This window comes from Notamacropus eugenii, chromosome 4 (genome assembly GCF_028372415.1).
Source record: "Notamacropus eugenii isolate mMacEug1 chromosome 4, mMacEug1.pri_v2, whole genome shotgun sequence".
Lineage (NCBI taxonomy): Eukaryota > Metazoa > Chordata > Mammalia > Diprotodontia > Macropodidae > Notamacropus > Notamacropus eugenii.
In genome coordinates, this window is record NC_092875.1 from 205,215,332 (window position 1) to 205,228,567 (window position 13,236).

General features: G+C 38.8%; 1 protein-coding gene across 2 annotated transcripts in view; it reads right to left on the minus strand.

Annotated features, from left to right (window-relative positions):
* Positions 1 to 9,288, minus strand: part of GALR1 (galanin receptor 1) — an 86,222-nt gene extending 76,934 nt beyond the window's left edge. The window contains exon 1 of one of the 2 annotated variants that reach the window (XM_072604060.1): positions 7,570 to 9,288. In XM_072604060.1, the coding sequence (XP_072460161.1) occupies positions 7,570 to 8,256 (687 nt within the window). In that variant the 5' untranslated portion in view covers positions 8,257 to 9,288. The remainder of the gene's footprint in view (positions 1 to 7,569) is intronic. The other variant, XM_072604059.1, reaches the window with a different exon arrangement.
* Positions 9,289 to 13,236: the final 3,948 nt, after the last annotated feature.

A 13,236-nucleotide genomic window follows, 5' to 3' on the forward strand; every position in this document is an offset into this window, starting at 1 on the left:
TTTAGCAAATCTCTAGAACATATTATAAAGAGAAGAGTTGGTGAACATCTAGAAAAGGAATTAGTGGTCATAAAAATCAAGAACAGGCCATGACAAAATAACCTCTGCCCCATTCCCCACTTGGGGTCACTAGTGTGGTAGATACATACAATGTTGTGGAGTTACCTAGAGTGCAGCAAAGCATTTTATACGTAGTTAGCATAATCTTGTGGACAAGATGGTCTAGGTGACAGCACAAATAAGCAAATTCAGAACTGATTAACTAGTCAGTCCCAAAGGGTAGTCTCTAACAGTTTGATATCAACTCAGAAAGAGATCACTCATCCAGAGATCTATGTCTGTGCCATTTAATATTTTTATCAGTGACCTGGATGATGTTGTAGGTAGGTTGCTAATAAAATTTTCAAGGGATATTTAACACATTAATTGACAAGTATTCAGAAGATCTTATCGGCATAGAAGACTGAGGCAAATTCAATAAGATGGAATTTATTACAGACAAATTTAGTCTCATACCAGGTTTAAAAAATCATGTTCACAAGTAAAAGGGGAAACATGGAGCAATTCATGGGTAAAATATCTCATGTTTTTTGTGAATCCTACCTTGTAATAAAGAAGCAAAACAAATCAGTACTTTGGTTGCATCTGGATGAATATGGCTTATTCCATGCCTGTAGAATCTCTCACAACAATCAATAAATATATATTAAATACTTACTATTTGTCAGATACTATCTTAGGCACTGTAGATACAGAACCAAAAATGAATGAGTCCTTCTTATTATGGAGCTAACCTTTTAAAGTAGGAGTCAGCATGTGTGTGTATGTATATATATATATATATATATATACATACACATATACATATAAGACGTCATTTCAGGAGGATCGATAAAGATAGAAAGGTGAAAGGCTTAAGTAATGAATGTACTTGAGTGAGATTTGAAGGAAACTAAGAACTGTTAAGGTTGAGGCAAGAAAGCATAGCATTCCAAGCAGAGGTCACAACTTATATGACTGCTCAAAGATGGAGAATGAGAAATCACATCATATGTGATGTGAGGATTGCAAGTTTGGTTAGTCAAAAGTACATGTAAAGGGGAATAATGTGTAACAATCCTGGAAAGGTACACTGGATCTGGATTGTGAAAAGATTTAAAAGCCAAACGGAGGAGACTGTATTTTATACTAGAGAAAATAGAAACCTATGAAGTCTTCTGAGCAGTGAAGCGAAAGTCAGATTGCAAATTATGATGGCTGTTGTCCTTCATTCTAGAAGAGGACCCAAATGACCTGACTATGTAAGAGTCAAGTTGCAGTGCATCTGACTATGGCTGATCAGACCAATACAAGCTTGGAATGTGCTACCACACAGGTCAAGGACAAATGCTCCATGTGAACATTTGTGGTGGATTCTCTAAATTTGTGCATCTCACCTTTCTTTAGAGCTACTTTAATTCTGCTTTCCTCATAGGGCACAGAACCTTCTCTGATGAGAGCATGCCATGCTGAGTAGTTCTGTGCCAGTGTCTCCCATGTCACACAATCAATTCCAAAGTTCCTAAGAGAGACCTTGAGAGTGTCCTTGTATCACTTCTTCTGACCACCAGGTGAGCTCTTACCTGTGGGAGTCCTCCATAAAATAGTCTTTTTGACAAGGGTACACTTTTGCATTCTGATATCAACTTAGTAGCTACTAAAGGATGAATTTGAGAGTGGAGACACTGCATTCATAGAGAATAATCAGAAAGATTTTGGTATAATTGATGAGGAAGTGAACTAGAATGGTAGCTGTATGAGTAGAGAAGGGATAGATGTTAGAGATGTTAAGGAGATATATCAATCAGTGTTGAGAACTGATTAGGTATGGATGGTGAAGGAGAGTGAAAAGTCATAGAATCATGGAATTGGAGAGTTGAAAGGAATCCTAATGGGCCATCTAGTTAAAACCATCCACTAAAGGAATTCCCATCATAACATATCCAACAAGAGGTGATGCAGCTTCTGCTTGAAGTCCTCCAAAGAGGGAGAACTTCCTTAGGCAGCACTTTTTACTTTTGTATAGCTAGGAAACCTGAATTGCCTTTTTAAAAATTCAACTCATTTCTTATGGTTCTATGTGGTTTACGAGGCCAACAAAAACAAATCTAAAGCCTCTTATATGACACCCATCCAAATAAATGAGGACAGTTTATTATCCCATCCCAAATCATCTCTTATCTAAGTTAAACACCCCCAATCCTTCAACTACCCATTTTATTACTTAGACTCAATGCCCTTCCCTGCCCTCTTTTGTACACTTTCCAAATAATTAATTTAATTAAAGAGAATGTAGTCAGACCTGCACTTTAGGAAAATCGTTTTGATAGTGACATAGTGGAAAGATTGGACTGAAGAGACTAGAGGCTGGAAGGCCAGTCAGGAGGTGTCATAATAATTTATATGAGAAATGACAAAGGCTTGACTGATGGTGATTATTTTCTGAGTCTCTGCTCACAATGAAATCATAAATATGACATGGAGAAAGAAGACTTAAGTGATTGGATAGGAGGGGTGAGAGGGAGAAGCTGAATATAACACTAGGGGTGCAAACCTGCTGATTGGAAGCATGATAGATAATACACTTAATAGATATAGAGTAATCTAGAAGAGGGGAGGGTCTGGTGAAAGAGAATGAGTTTTGTTTTAGATATGGTGAATTTGAAATGCTACCCAGTTCTCAAGACCACCAAAATTTTTTGGTAGTCACCTATACTTGCAGGTTTTGTTCCATCTGTAAATTCTGCAGATAAAAGTGTTAAACAGTACAGGATCAAGCGTAGATAATTGGGGCACTCCACTAGAAACTTTCTGTCAAGTTGTCTTTGTCAATGCAGGATGTAACTAGGTGGCACAGCAGATAGAGTGCTGGGCCTAGAGTCAGGAAGACCCGAGTTCAAATCCAGTCTCAGATACTTACTAGGTATGGGACCCTGGGCAAGTTACTTAACCACTGTTTACTCAGTTTAGTTTCCTGAGCTTGAAAAAAAGAATAATAACAGTACCAATTCATAGTGGTGTTGTGAGGATCAAATGAGATGATATTTGTACAGTGCTGAGTACAGTACTTAAGACATAGTGGGCACTATATAAACGTTAATTTCCCCCTCTACCCCTTCCCCCATCAACAAATATTTATTTAGTCAGTCCAGCTGATCAGTTCAAAATCTGTCTAATTATATTATCGTCTAGTCCATATTCCTCCTTCTCCTCCAAAAGAATAAGTATGGGAGACTATCAAAAAGCTTTGTTAAAATCTAGGTAAACTATAACAATACATCATTTCCCTTGTCTGCTACTTAATAGTAACACTGTCAAAAAAAACACAAAATAAGATTAATCTAGCATGACCTGTTCTTGATGAAATCATTATGACTTTTAAGTCAATGAAAACCTTCTTAAAATTTGTCAATTACATATTTAATGATCCATTCTAGAATTTCCCAGAGAATCAAAACCAAGCTCAGTGGTCTACAGTTTACAGATTCTGTTTTCTTTCCTTTTTTGAAAACTTGTGTGAATAAGATTTAAAAGAGAATTTCCCCTTGTTGTTTCCTCCACCTTTGAGAGAAATGAAATTATTGTTAAGACAAGTCATGTTCTGCTTTTGGCAAGAAGAGAGTTCTAGCAAATGTCTGGACAACTGAAGTCCCCCAGTACTACTATATTATACATATTCTTGACTTGTGACACGTTTCCCAAGCACCTCATCAATTTTCCTTTTGTCCAGGTGGTTTGTAATATACTACAAAGATAAAAAATCACTTCTGCGCCCCCCACCTTCCCGCATTGATCTATGCACACATATGCTCTCTGCCATGCTGACCATTTCTGGTTCCCAGATTCCCTCTCATTATACATTTCTAATACATAATGCTTTTTTTTTTTTTTGACACAATGCTATTCCGAGCCATGGTTCAGTCATAAGTTTCATGATACCAAGTCTCAGGGATACCTATGAGGACAAACTTGTCTCCTTATATTGAAACTTCAAATTCCTCATTTGTCATCTAAATTTACTTTGAGCATTTGTGAGTAGATATTTGCCTCAGTGGCTTACACTTTTGACTCTTTTCTTGGATTTTTTTTCTGGATGTCTCAATCGTTAATCTTCATTCTTTATAGTTTCTTTCAGAGGTATCTAACTCAGGAGATAAGCATAATTAGTTTACTTTCCCTCTCCTTTTGGACTTTATAGACTTTTCAAATAGATTTGTAACACATCTGACAAATATATTCTTATTAGACTTTGTTAGATGTACTCCCTCTCTGACCAGAAATCTGTCATATCCATATTTAAGCTATATTACAGAAAACTAATTCCCATTCTCAGATACCACCTTTTTAGCCAGCTGTTATTATACCAAATTAATTTTTGATTACATGATTCTAAATAGCTTCTCATCAAATACTATTATAGTGAAACATAAAGTCTCACCCATCCTTTTTCCCCTTTGTAACTGTGATTTTATTATTGTAGTGAACTCTTCTAAAAACAATAGATTTAGAGTTGCCTTGAGCATTAAGTTAAATGACTTGACCAATGAAACACATCCGGTATGTAATAGAGATGGGTCCTCTAGGGTCCCTTCCATCTCTAAAATTATGATCCTGTGATCTACCTATTTTAGATTCTGAAGCCAGCTCTCTCTATCCACTATCCTCTGCTCCTTCACTGATCTTCAATTTAGTCACCTTTCAGTAAAAGCTCCAGTCCTCCCAGTCTGAAAAGACTTTGAGTAAACTTGAAGTATTAAAAAACACAACTTCATATAGTCATTTTGAGGAAAATGTTTTCCACATTTTAAAACACTAGACAGATGAATAGATAGATATATAGATAGATATACATATGTTCACATACATATATATGTTGTTTCTGCTATTATTCTACTACATTTGCATTTTTAAAGTTTGTATTCTTCCTTCCTTTTTTATTAACTCCTCACATTCCTAAAAGCGGGGGTTTTTTTCTTAGATACACAATGTCCACTCATCCAAAATAAAACAGAAAGCCACCTACATGGTACCTGAAATGGATCCCTGTGCTGTACAAATCTGACCTGAATACTTATACTGAATAGTTTGTCTAATATTACAAACTCATGAAAACTAGATTTACATTGGTACAACTATCAGAATAATCTAGGTTATTGTTGGGGTTTCTTTTTAATGATCCTCCTTTTGCCCAAATAAGTGAAAATAAAACTTAAGGACCAGAATTATCCAGATAAATTATTTAAACTTTGTCTCAGAACCATTTAATTCCTAATTCTCTTTTCATTGTGCTTTTTAGATGTCTTTTCCTCCATTATAATACCTTTCTAAACCTCTGGACTTTTTCAATAACCCCAGTGAATGTGGTTCAGTTTTCAGTCCTTAATAGAATTTAGGACTACAAAATCATCAATTACATGGAACTAGTAATTTGAGAAATGTATATCTTTATGGCAGCACACTTTTGTTCAGATCATCCTTCCAGGTAATATCAAAGTATATGTTCATACAAATTACACACACCAACACACAAACTTTGCAGGAATATTGTGATCTCCTACCTTATACATACTAAGAGGCATTTTTTTTCCCAGAATAAAGCCATTTTGTAAGTGTAACAATAAATAACCAACACCAACTCTACGATTATCAAGCAACTTTCTGTTTGTTTACACTAGTGACTACCTCCAAAACAATTCAAAACAATATGATAGAAATTTTAGAAACTCATGGCAGCTATTTTTATAATGAATTATTGGTATTCTGATTTGAAAATGATAAGCATATTATGATAGAAATAGTAATTCATCCTATGAGCTTTATTTGAAGTATAATCTTATTTTCTCAAACATAAAAAAGTTGTATTAAAGATTAATAATTGGTAAACAAAGATCAGCTAGGGCAGCTAAGTGGCACAGTGAGTAAGTGTCAAGCCTGGGGCCAGGAAGACGTCTTCTTGAGTTCAAATCTGGCCTCAGACACTTTCTAGCTGTATGATCCTAGGCAAGTCACTTAACCCTGTTTGCTTCAGCTGTCTTCCTCTGTAAAATGAACTGGAGAAACTGATGAGAAACCACTCCAATATCTTACCAAGAAAACCTCAAATGGGGTCAGGAAGAGTCTGACAATAATTGAAAAACAATCGAGCAAATATCGAAGACAGTAACTACTAAGACCTGGCAATTTGGCAAAACAATAAATATCTATAGACAACAGATGTATGTGGCCTCAAGGTCTAAGAGAAATCTCAAATCTGTACTCTTCTCCTAGCCAGGCCTTTTAGGTGGTTGGGTGCTCAGAGTATGGATTACTGGACAGCAAAGGAAGAGTCCATAAGTAGTTCACCAGTAGGATTACAGTGTGATTGAGAGTTGGAATGACCCTTAGAGGGCAGAAGACAGTTCTCTGGAATCTCTGACTCCGTTTAGAGTTCTGAAAAGAAACACTTTACCTCCTTGGTTCTCATTCTCAATCTGTGAACGAAATAAAGCCTATAAACTCTCCTAAGTCCCCCTTGGCTTCTTTCAATCTAGAAGCCCGATGGAATCTGAATCCAGTTCCCACAGCAGAAGATGGTGGGCTGGCGACCAATACAATTATGCACCCTTTCTATAGACCCCAACAGGGGCCGAATTCTTTTGTCACTGAATCCTCTCAGTGAGGGAGCAAGCAAGGCAAGACAGGATTTTCCGGTGACTCAAGAGACATTCTTGTCGTTTCAATACGGTTAACAGAGATCAGTCTCCGTCCTACCACTTGTTTTGATTATGCCGTTGTCTGTCAACAGCACAATTGTTTCATGATGGAAACACTAATTGGGCTTTTGCTCTGGGACTGCAAAAGAAACAAAACAAAGAAATACGAAAAAAAAATGTCGATCCTGCCTTCAAAAATCTCTGCAGCAAGCAGTTTTAACGTTTCCGACGCTCTGTGTTTGCATTTGATGGAAAATAGTTTTCAGCTCTCCAGCTTGTTTGATGTGTATCTCACACCACACACGTTCCCCCAAAGTGAAGCTAGTGATAATCAGACACTGAAACTAGGGGAAAGAACGTTTTAAAGCATTACAAAACGCGAAGGAGTTTTGAGTGAGGGAAGGAGAGGAGAGATCTGCATATTGAGCACGTTTGGGACTCTTGCACCGCTCACTTATCAAAGCAATGAAAGGTTTTATAGAATAGAAACCTTTGCAGCAGCAGAAAGCAAACTTTTGTAGGAGGACTCTGGTATAGTTTCCTCAGTCTAGGCTAAGATTTAAGTACTAAAATATTCATCAAAGCTCATACAAAGGTGGTACCTCTAGCTTAGAGAATTCTTGGGCAAGGAAAACAACGGTCAAGTAGGACAGAGATGAGAGACAGGATCTGTGGACAAAGTGATAATGGGAAAGAACACAGAATAAAAGCAAACCCATGCTATCCAGTCAAGCTTCCTACCGTCTCCTCTCCCTCCACCCCAGCTTCTTCTTCCCTCTTTTCCTGTACTTCCCTTCACCCCACTCCGGTCCTGGCCCCACCACGCTCCACCTCCCACCTTAGCGTAGCAGAAGGAGATCAGCAGCAAGGGGAGCAGGTACCCGAAGACGAAGGTGCAGACCACGTAGATCTTCTTGTGCTGCTTGTTGGGCCACTGTTCCCAACAGAAGGTCTGGTTGCTGATTTCTCGGTGGAAAAGGCGCTGGTGGTAAGCCACGGGAGAGGCCATAATGATCGAGAGAGCCCAGATGACCCCCATGCCCACCAGAGCGTTACGGGAGACCCGCAAGGAGGAAGAGCGCCTCGAGTGGACAATAGCAACGTAGCGGTCCACGGACATGGCAGAGAGGGTGAAGATGCTGACCAGCATGGACACGGTGAAGAAGTAGTGGGTGAACTTGCAGATGAAGGCGCCCAGTACCCAGGTGGGCAGCGCGTACACGGTGGCCTGGAAAGGAATGCAGAAAAGCAGATATGCCAGGTCAGCTACGCTCAGGTTAAGGATGAATAAGTTTGTGGTGCTGCGGGGTTTTCCTGGCTTACTACGCGCCAAAACTGTGATCACCAGAGTGTTGCCCAACACTCCCATGGCAAAAATCATCCCGAACACCACCAGTGTGATGAAATTCTCGATGCCAAGACCGAAAAGGGGTCTGAGATCCCGATCTGTCAGCTCCGGTTGAGTCCCATTCCAGCCCTCCTCAGCTCCTTCACTCTGATTTTCCATAGCGAGGTGGGGCTCCATGGTCTAAGTTTGAGCCCAGAGAACAGAAGGGAGCACCTCGGCTGGAAACGAGGAGAAGAGACCTTGGCTGGAGGAGAGGGTGAAGGACGTGGAGGGGCTTGGCTAAGCCTCGGAAACAGTAGGAAGTTCTTTCTAGGAAGGTTGAGTCCCTCCAACGTGGAGAGAACTGACGGTAGTACCTAGGCTGTATTTGCCTTTCTTTTCTTTCCCCAGAGATCAGCCCAGTGCCAACCACATATTAGGAGTTTAAGAAATGCTTGTCGACTGACTGAATGAGTACGCAGAGGCAGGCTAATAGGATGACATTTTTTCCTACTGACGAACTCCTGACAGCAGCAGCGACAGTTTCTGCACTTCTAAAAATAAGAACTTTGCCCCTAATAGAGTTGAAGCGATCCAAAAGCTAGACGTGGACTAGAGTGGAAAAAGCCGGCAGAGGAGGAAGGATTCTAGGGACTGAGATGTATCCTATCCGCTGTCTGGTGCTCGGGCAGCCACTTAGTGTGGAGTTGGAGGGATCTGATAGCGAGGAATTCCTCGGGTGACTCCGTGCCACTCTACCGGGTCCTGCAGCTGAGGTCCAGGCTCTGTCTCATTCTTTTTTCAGGGTCCTGCAAAGCTTTGTCTTTTTCTTCTCCCTGAATAGAGGTTGCGCGAAGGTGAACCTGTTGCTTCTTTCTGTTCGGTCCCGCTTTGCCCTCAGGAGCTGCAGCAGCCGCAGGCGGAGGACAGGCGGAGAGATGGCGCTGCTTGAGCAGCGGCTGCACACCGACTCTGGGAGCTGCCCAGTAGCAGCCCCCGAATCCCGGGAGCTCTCTGAGATTCCAGCTTGCTGCTCCCCCAAACTGGGCTCTTTCCCTCTTTTTCCCCCTCCTGGTTTAAGAGACTAATAGGAGGGTGAACGGTCAGCTAAAATGGACTCTCTCCACTCCCCTTTCCCCACTGCAAGTGATGTGGGGGACATGAATGTCTCAGTTCCAGCCAGAGGAAGCAGCCAACGAACCCACTATTTTCCCTCCCCTCCTTCCTTCCTTCCTCTCTCCCTTCCCCCCTCCCCCTTTATACCTCCCACACCCAATGAAAGGCAAATAGCACCAGCGGAGTCCTAGGCTCCCTCTCTCCTTTCTCACGGCTGCCCTTTTTTCTTTTGGGTTCTCAGCTTCAATTTCGTCTGTAAAATGAGGATAACACCTGAGGCACTGACCTCACTTAGTTACTGAGAGGCTCTAATGAGATAATGTACTTAAAGAATCAATTTGCAAACCTTATGGTACCGTGCAAATGCAGATTATTATTTAGTGACAATCCTCGGAGTGGAACCTAGGTCTACTAATTTATAGTCTCTATACTTTTCTCATTTACATCACCCTGTCTCTTCTGTTAAAAAAAAAAAAAAAAACTTTGCCCGTGAAATTTCTTCCATTGCCAGAAAATTTGAACTGATTCCTCCCACTCCCACCCCGGTATTCATGCCTTACTACTTCATAGACAAGATAACTCCTTAATTGACTGTTAAAACATATTCACAAATGCCCTTCGATTTTAAAAAAAAACAAAACAAAAATCTGAAAGGAAAAAAGCAAAATATTGAATTCTTCTCAGGACTCCTTCCTGATTTTCTTTAGCATATACTGCTTTCTACTAAACCTCAGCACGTGGGTATGAGTGAATTTGCATGACTATATTCATTGTTTTATTTTCAAATATTATACTATATTTGATTTTATTACAGTACTACATTTTAAAAATACAAGGCTTACTATATCTCACATATGAAATTTTAACTAAAATGTAATTTAAGCCTATATCTCCAAAGTGACAATATTAGAATTGTATTAGACTAGAGTTCATCTAGTTACAATCTATATCTGAAGTACATATGCCAGCTATGACAAGCCTAACAGAAGGTTCCCCATTTAAAGAAGTTCAGTTTCAAGGAATTCAGAAACTTCCAAGGCCTGGAATTACATTTTGGACAGCTCTAATTATAGGGAGATCTTCCTTATGAAAGTCAAAATCTGCTTCCTTGCAGCTTCTACCCACTTGTCAAGTCAAGTCAACAAGGATTTATTAAGTACCTGTTTTGTGCCAGGCACTGAGCTCAGGAAGCACTGGAGATACAAAGGCAAAAGCAAAAAATAAACAGACAAAACTCGTTGCTTCTCTCAAGGGGTTCCCTAATAGGTGAAACATTATGCAAACTATGTAAAAACAAGCTATATATTGGAAAGATTTAGAATTATCTCAGAGGAATGGCATAAGCAGGGTCTTGCCACTTTTCCATTTGGAAACCATTCAATTATTTAAAGACAACTTTCATATTCCTCTTAAATCTTCTCTTCGGGATAAATATACTTAGTTCTTTCAGCTAATCCTCAAATAACACATTTTATACTAATCTCACTGCTTAATCACCATCCTTACCAAAATGTTTTAAATTAATGGATAATAAGACATGCAAAAGCTTACGATCATCTTCTATATAGTCACTAAATTTTGGGCAAATATTTTTAAATGAACTAATGTACTTTCTTGCAGAATTGACACACAAAGTAACTTCTTTAGTGCCTTCAAATATATGCATTAAACAATATGAATTCACACTACAAACTTCCCAGCTTCCCCCATCTTTCTACCCTTATCTCTAAAATCTCCCCTCTCCCATGCCTTAATAGACAATCTTAAGAGAATTGTCATGGCCAAAAATTGATTCACTTGGTGATTGATCTTCTACTGATCAGACTCTCAACCCCTATGTAACTGCATCTGATGTACTTACAACTTGTTGGGACTTGCTTGGGCAGTGAGGTGGTGCCATGGACTTAGCAATAGGCTTAGAATCAGGAAGAGTCCTCTTTATGAGTTTAAATCTGGCCACATACACTTACTAGTTGTTCACTTAACTGTGTTTGCCTCAAATTCCTCATCTATAAAATGAGTTGGAGAAGAAAATGGCAAACCACTCCAATATCTCTGCCAAGAAAACCCCAAAAAGGGGTAATGAAGAGTCAGATACCTCTGAAATGACTAAGTAATGAAGGACCTACTAAAGCTTGTCTTTCACTGATTCTATAGCAAACTTTGATTGATTACAAAGTATAGCTTCTATAAATGATAACTTTCAAAATGATTTCTAATAGAGCTAGAAAGGGCCTTAGAGGCCACCTAATCAACTTTATTTTAGTAATAATAGCTAACATTTATGTAGAACTTACTATGAGCCAGGCATAGAGCTAAGCAAGTTACAATTTGATCCTCATAACAATCCTGTAAGGTAGGTTCTATTATTATCCCCATTTTACTGATGAGGAAACTGAGGTAAACAGTTTATTTGCCCTGGGTCTCACAGCTAATAAGTGTCAGAGGCCCATATGAACTCAGGACTTCCTGACTCCAAGCCGGACACTCTATCTGTTCTGACATTTTACAGATGACAAACTGAGCCCAAAAGATATTAAGCAACTTGTCCACAGTCACACAGGGAGTAAGTAGCAGAACTAAAATGTAAACTTAGATCTTGTAGCTCCAAAATCCAGTAGTCCTACTATTGTACTACAACCTATGTTTAACAGATCCTTAACATTTTTTCCCTTTTTTTGTTCTATAAGATACCAAACCATCCGATATTTAGAAACATCCGGAGAACTGACTATATCTCAATATTTGATATCATGTATGAGCAACTTCTTTGTCCTTCTAAAATGTTTAACTAGCCCAGAAGCTCTGCTAGTTCAAATTTTGTGCTTTTAACAGGCTTATTCTTATTTTCTTTCTCAAATACTCATTTGTTATTTTTAATTACTAGTTATTGAATGACTCCTATAGCACAGTAAGACAGCAAAAGTTATTATACTAAAAAAATTTAATTGCTGTAGAATATGGCCATGTGACCATGTTCTATAGTAATTAGGATTATTAAAATTAGATAGATCTCTATGTATTCTATCCTAACAAAACTTTAGAGAAGATATATAGAGATCTATTAGATTTTAATTCATAGGTGTCTGAAATCAGTAAGGTTACATTCTTTTCCTTCCCTGTTCAAATAAGTAGTTAAAAAGCCATACACTCTGCATTAATATCTATTGAGTAACCTATTTGAGTTAGCAGTATTCCCAAAGCATTGCTAAGGACCAGCAAATTGTCATACCTGATCTTCTAAGTAATGATTTCTTTAAAAAAAAATTTAATATCTGCACAAAATCTTTTGTGATGCTGGTCATTCAGCTAGGTGATTAAGAAATGTCAAGCTTTGAAAAGAAGCAAAGTGAAAATCTCTAAGAAGGGGGTCTAGGAGGAATGCTATTGAGTTGAAGTAATAATTATCCAACATTTGGTATTTCACTTTGGTGCATTACTCTTCTTTGAAAGTGTAGCTTTCGTCAAGGAGAAAATATTGCAAGCAGTTAGAAAGAAGCAATTCAAGTATTGTGGAAATACAATCAGGATAACACAAGATCTAGCAGCTTCTACATTAAGGGATCGAAGGGCATGGAATAGGATATTCCAGAAGTCAAAGGAACTAGGACTAAAACCAAGAATCACCTACCCAGCAAAACTGAGTATAATACTTCAGGGGGAAAATTGGTCTTTCAATGAAATAGAGGACTTTCAAGCATTCTTGATAAAAAGACCAGAGCTGAAAAGAAAATTTGACTTTCAAACACAAGAATGAAGAGAAGCATGAAAACGTGAACAGCAAAGAGAAGTCATAAGGGACTTACTAAAGTTGAACTGTTTATATTCCTACATGGAAAGACAATATTTGTAACTCTTGAAACTTTTCAGTATCTGGGTACTGGGTGGGATTACACACACACACATGCATACACGCACACACACATAGAGACAGAGTGCACAGAGTGAATTGAAGAGGATGGGATCATATCTTAAAAAAATGAAATCAAGCAATGAGAGAGAAATATATTGGGAGGAGAAAGGGAGAAATGGAATGGGGCAAATTATCTCTCATAAAAGAGG